The sequence below is a fragment of the Chaetura pelagica genome, unplaced genomic scaffold (assembly GCF_000747805.2).
Source record: "Chaetura pelagica isolate M959 unplaced genomic scaffold, ChaPel_1.0 scaffold108, whole genome shotgun sequence".
NCBI lineage: Eukaryota > Metazoa > Chordata > Aves > Apodiformes > Apodidae > Chaetura > Chaetura pelagica.
Genome location: NW_009970718.1, coordinates 1,412,347 through 1,418,779, shown reverse-complemented (window position 1 = coordinate 1,418,779; position 6,433 = coordinate 1,412,347). Strand labels below are relative to the sequence as shown.

Sequence of the window (6,433 nt, the reverse complement as noted above, 5' to 3'; positions counted from 1 at the left end):
CTTGCTCTGCCCTTGGCTGCAGTCCCTGCAGCCTACCCAAGGGCTCTGCAGTTACATAAGGCTCTGCTGGGAGCCTATATAAAGCCTTTCTGCATGCTAGCAAGAGACAGAATTTTATCAAGATCCAGGTCCCACTGCTCACAAGCAGGAGGAGAATTGCTTGAAGATACATTGAGACCTGAACCTGGGCTGGTTTGTCTGCTAGCCAGTACTTCGCAGCTGTCAACCTGAATTGCAACTAGCAGCTACTGTAAGTAGCTTCTGTGCACTATGAAGAATTTTTCATTTCCTATGCAGGATAACGCACATCAGACTGAGAGTCCTCCTCACAGATTCCTGAGTTTGAGAAATCAGTCAGATCCTGTTGGAAGAGCAGAAAGAGATGAGCAATTAGCTCAAGTAGAAATTGCTGTACTGGGGGTCATATTTCTGATAGCATCTGTGGGCAATTTTATTCTCATACTGGTGCTATGGCGGAGAAGAAAGAAGCTCTCTAGGATGTATGTATTCATGCTTCACCTCAGCATCGCTGACTTAGTGGTAGCCTTCTTTCAAGTGCTGCCTCAACTCATATGGGATATTACAGATGTTTTCATAGGGCCAGATTTCTTGTGCAGAATTATCAAGTACCTACAATTGCTGGGCATGTTTGCCTCTACTTATATGATAGTGGTCATGACAGTGGACAGATACCAAGCAGTTTGCTACCCTATGGTCACTTTCCAAAAGAAGAGAGCCCTCTGGAACATCCCCATTTGCACCAGCTGGTCTGTATCACTGATTCTTAGCCTACCACAGGTATTTATCTTTTCTAAGGCTGAAATATCTCCAGGTATCTTTGAATGTTGGGGTGAATTTGTTCAGCCATGGGGCCCAAGGGCATATGTGACTTGGATTTTTGTAGTTATATTCTTCATTCCCTCAGTCATCCTTGTCACATGCCAGGTTAAGATTTGCAAAATAATCAAAAGAAATATGTATGTGAAAAAACAGAATGAGTACGAAGTAACAGATCAGAAGCAAGTCCTGCCATCTCGAGCAAACAGTGTGAACTGTATTTCAAAGGCTATGATCAAGACTGTAAAAATGATGGTGGTGACAGTTGTTGCATATGTTCTCTGTTGGTCACCTTTCTTCATTGCACAGCTGTGGTCTGTGTGGTTTCCCAGTGTCCTGACAGAAGGTAAGATACTCTCCATCCTCATTCATAGCTTCATAGCAGGCTGGCACATTGCTATATTGCTTTATATTTGCCTTTGCTTTTGTGTAAAAGTTATATGTCATCATTTGAGTATGATTAAAAATAAAACCCTGGATTGAATATCTGCTATATTAGGTACAGAGTACTTCATGTGTTCTGTGATCAAAACATCATATAAATGTGTGTTGTGTGTATGTTTTGAGTACTTAATTATTTTAAAAGTTAATAAACAGCACAAGGAAAAGTATAATCTGCTCTGGCAAGGGTTCAGACCTTTAGAGGCTTTAGATATTATAGCAGAAGTATTTTGGGTTCTTGGGGTGAAAATAAGCAATTAACTACTCAGAGTAATAAAATAAAGGCTTCTTATATACTGTATAGAACAGTGATGTTATAAGACATCTTGAATTTTATTTTACTATTGAAATCTTATTGATGAAATCCCTGTAGAAAACTATGAAACAATTAAATGTTGTGAAACAGCTGTTAATAAAGCAAAAAAAGCAAGCCTGAGAGAGATATCAAAGAACACTATTTTGTAAACAAGATTAATCTTGTCAAACTATTACTACTGCCTCTTTGTGAAAGGCTGAATCTATATGTGACTTTATTTAAGTGCACCTATTCTAAACTCGAAGACACAAACCAAAGGAGAAAAAAAAAATAGCTTTGCTGAAAAAATATTCTAATATTTATTTTAAGACTTCTTTATGTTAGTGTAAATTTGAGCCTTACTGTATATATATATCAATCAATATCTGTATTCATATCTGTATAGCAGAGGTTAGCAATTGCTTTTAAATTTAATGCAGCTACAGAAAAAAAAAGAGCTGTTTGGAAATATTTAACTCTGAAATGCATACAATACAGTGTGCTTCATGCCTTCAGCAATCACAAATTGCAAGGAATAGATGAAAATTTTGCTGCTATTAGATTAACGAATATATGAGCAGGTACACTAGCAAGCAGCAGACTGTGGAAATGTTACTTACTTGTAGAATCATTTTAATGACTCTGTTATTGCTTTAACTATTTCATTCCAGGTTCAGCGTTCACCATTATCATGCTCCTTGGCAATTTAAATAGTTGCACCAACCCATGGATTTACATGTATTTTTGTGGCCACATTCCATATTGCACAAAGAAGCGTTTGGAGAACAGCTCAGCTCAAGAGGAGTCAGTGATCACGGGGAGCATTCATCTTGTAGATAGGGACCCTGAGGAAAACAGTACCTCTGCATAAATGTTGAATGCTTTTTGGTGTTTTCGTACATTTGCTATGTTCACAAGATGTATTGATATTTTACCACCATCCCTTGCTTTCTGGATAAGTAAGCTGGAAAATTGTCTTTTGTTGTATAAATATATTTCTCTGCAGTTTTGTAGGATACACAGGAAGCTTCTGTGCTGTGCAAGTCTGACTTGACTTTCATCACCACTGTGTTATGAGAATGAATTCTTGTAAATACTGACAAAGATACATAAAAAGTATCTTGGATATTTTGTGTCCCAAAGTACTTTATCTTCTATGATTCTGGTCCAACAAATGGAAACATAATTGGAAAGGAATCTGACATAATTAGACCTGAATGTGTGTTCAAACTGAACCATGAATTGTTTGTAATTCTTGTGGGCTTTGGAGACAGTTTGACAAATCTTGAAAAGGCAGAAGAAAGTCAGAAAATTCAATTTATAGCTATCATAAATACCTATTTTAAATTAACTCCTTATATACTTTTATAAAATGCCTTGCAGCTTAATATAATTAAAAAAAACCAAAGAAACTCAGTGTCCTTGTGACACTAAACACCTACTTCAGTTTCAAAGGCCGTTGTGGATTGCAGAAGGTCAGCAGCACAGTAACAGTCCAGGTTTGTGGCTTCATACATTAGTGTTTGATCTTTCATGCATTCCCTGATGTTCAAGCAGTTAACCAAAACTCCCCACACATACATGCACATATACTTGCTTTAAATACAAAATAGTGCTAGGAATTACAATTTCCTTTGGTAGTCAGACCTATTTTTTCTGGCATGCAATTTATTGACAGAGTGTGCTTAGAACCATTTCAGGCTTAAATTCAATTATTTCTCCTTTGTGGTAAAAATAAATCTGCAGATCTCTATCTCAAAATGTCATTTGCTTGTTAGCTTGTGAGTGTTTTGTGCAAGTAGCTATTTATTCCCTTTTCGGTTTCTGCAATATAATCAGAGGAGTATGGAAAGAATATCAGCAAGGCTCTTTCAGGTGAGAATAGAGTTGCATTCACAGAGATTCTTGGTGATACTTGCATATCATCTGCCTACATTACACTACATTTCATCAGCACTGTTCACATTTCATTTTCATGAGTGCTAGAAATCTCAGATTTCAATGGAAAAGCTCTAAAAGTGTTTTTTTTCAATAGTCTAAATTGTACTCAAAGAAATACTGATTTAAATTAACTGCTGATTGAATTACGATAAGTGCTGCTGTAATGAATAATTATGCTTCAGGTTAATGTGTGCTGATATGACTGAATATCATTGGTATAGTTCATAGGGGTATCAACCAATATTGACATTCTTTATGATGGGAAAAGCTGGTGTCTCAGTTCATCTGGCAAGAAGAATGGTTCTCCAGCAAACAGGAAGAGGAGGAAGGTGGATGAAGATAGTACCAGAGCCACACAATAATGGGAAGAGTCCGTATGAAGTCTCTTATTATAATTGCAATGGATACTTTTTTCTTGCTGGTTCATTTTTTTTTTCCCCTCTCTCTTTAATTAATAGTTGTTAATTCATGTCCCCAGTTAGAGCAATTCTATATCTCAAATGACAGTGTCCCTTTCTGGAGTACAAACATCCAAGATATAGTCCATAGTATTGATAGGATATTTGCTGCCTTCAGCCACTGACTTTTCAAAACTTTCCATCAAATTAGCTTTGAATTAGTTTTTCCCTTGTAACTTCATCCAGTGGTTAAGGGTGGTTTTGTTTGGGTTTGTTTTTTCCTACATCCTTTGATTGCAGTTAGTTATGTGGTAAAATATGCAGTGTTGAAGGGAATTGTAAATAGAAATTCTTCAGCCTTTGTCATTGTAGTACTGGGTTTGCAGCAAAACACACTCAAAGCCTCAAAAGGAATATGTTTGTAAGGAAAGCAAGCATTCAAATAGTGCAAATAGTCACAGATCCTGAACTAAATTAAGTTGTGGTACTGCTCAGAGACCACAGTGGAGCTGTGCCATTTCACACCACCTCATTTGGCCTCTGATATTTAAAACTACTACTTACATTTCTGCATTTCTTATATATTTGTTACTGGATCTATAAATATTTTGGTAGAGCATGATGTCTCAAATCACAGTATCTGAATGTGTTCTATAAAAGTCTGGGATCAATATTGGCTGCCCATATTTCAGATATTTTGGTCATGTAATGAATGAAATACCAGAACTTCTTAAGTTCAGTAATGAATGCTCACTGTCTGTAATGTTCAAAACAATGATATTTTCATCTCTCAGGTGCTTTCTTTCTAATGTTTTAGTTTTATTTCCCCTGATATCAGTCTTGCTGTTAAGAAGATAATTAAAGCTTGCTGCTGTCAATCTACAGGTTATGGAGAATTCTAGTTTCAGTCCATCTGGAAGTGTTTGAATGCAGGTATTATTGCTTTTTTTGCCAGCAAAGTGGATTGGGCTGCAATACCCAGATATAAGTTGTTATCCTGCATGGCCTGCCCTGCCTGCCCCATGGATAGCACTGACCCCTGACAAACAAACTCAATTAATTTTGGGAATTCTCTTTAGTTTTAATAAGGTGTCCTATACAGGACTTTTCTTATTTCTAAAGAAAACTACATTTAAAAATGAATTACATTTTTCTCTTTGTAAATTTGGCCATCAGTTTTCTTGTGAATTGTTATCTGAATATTGTGTCCCTGTTTTCCTCTCTATTTTGATTCTTAAGGTGGACTTTATCTTTTCAAATTCACTGTCACTTAGATTTCCAGTAGGCATTACAGTGTCTCATTAAGAGTGTGAGGCTTCTCTGTAGTCAGACCAGCATGTTTAATACATATGAGAGAATCAGAAACTCGAATGTGTAAGTCACTGGAGGCAATGTGGAAGCACGTGCAAATGAAAAAATCCAATTATCAGATTAAAGCCTTTCTCATAAATTCTTAGATTCTGTTCTCTCAGACAAATAATTTCTGAGCAAAAAAAATACGTAGCATACAAGTTCACACTCTTGAAGTGAACAGCTGTGTTGTTGATACTGGTGCTGCAGTAGTGTCTGGTTATCTGGGTCGGGTTTTTTCACTTTCCGGGGTTTTGTTACCACTTGGAGAAAGGCACAGTTTAGTAAAAGGCATTAGATTATTTCTTAACAATCACTTATTTACATTTTACAGTACAGATACAAAGAACCAAAGACAGTGTAATCTATTAATCCTGTATAGATTTATTACAGAAAAAAGCCAACCACCAACCTAGTAGAATGAAAGGAAAATCCCAATGTTTTGCATTTGTTACAGTGTATTTTGGTAATTCTGTTTTTCTACAGAATCATGGCTGTGTTTTCATAGCCAGTCCCAGTTCAGATCCTTGTAAATGGTGAATACTGAATACAGAGGTGTCAGGTGATAATATTTCTCTTTAATATTGCAATTAAATTATGCTGACAAATTGTAAAGATGGTGCCAAACTAAATGTCCTGCCAATTTCACTCGGATTGCTTCATTCTGACAATGGTAACAGGTTATCGGGTCAAATGAACTGCTCCTGCCTATGTTTTCAGGGCAAGACTGGCAGTGTAATGTGGAGACCCAAGCTGGGACTGGCAGTTTTATTATGTGAGGCAGACATGGTATGCAGACATGGCTGTATTGTCTAGATCCCAAACACATGGCTGAGATAAAAGTATCGCAAGAGCTTGTGAATGTTAGCTATTCTTGGCTGAAGACTATCATGAACAGAAAAAGCCAAAGCAAGATAATCCAGCTACTCAGTTCTTCCAGTCAAAACTGCTTTGGGTTGGATTCCTAAAATAAACAAACTAACCAAAAAAAACCCCAAACAAACCAAAACAAGCAAACCACTTTCTGTTGTCTTCACAAGGTAGAGATTCAGCCCTAAATGCTCTGGGTATCAATAGGAAACATTCATGATTGTGAACAAGAGTATTCACACATGCAACAAACAGGATTGCAAAGGAAACAATTCAAATGGGAACCATATTACAGTAAGGT

General features: G+C 36.7%; 1 protein-coding gene across 1 annotated transcript; it reads left to right on the top strand.

The window, feature by feature from the left end:
* Positions 1-131: 131 nt before the first annotated feature.
* On the top strand, positions 132-2,444 carry LOC104396431 ([Arg8]-vasotocin receptor-like). The gene is made up of 2 exons (XM_010006268.1): positions 132-1,183; positions 2,245-2,444. The coding sequence occupies exons 1-2, from the start codon at positions 271-273 to the stop codon at positions 2,442-2,444; spliced, it is 1,113 nt and encodes a 370-aa protein (XP_010004570.1). The 5' UTR covers positions 132-270.
* Positions 2,445-6,433: the final 3,989 nt, after the last annotated feature.

What these genes read in the sequence shown, in the direction of transcription:
- LOC104396431 (XM_010006268.1), top strand. Translation starts at nt 271, where the DNA reads ATGAAGAATTTTTCATTTCCTATGCAGGATAACGCACATCAGACTGAG. An exon ending in TCCCAGTGTCCTGACAGAAG is followed by an intron (nt 1,184 to 2,244) that starts GTAAGATACTCT and finishes ATTTCATTCCAG; the next exon opens with GTTCAGCGTTCACCATTATC.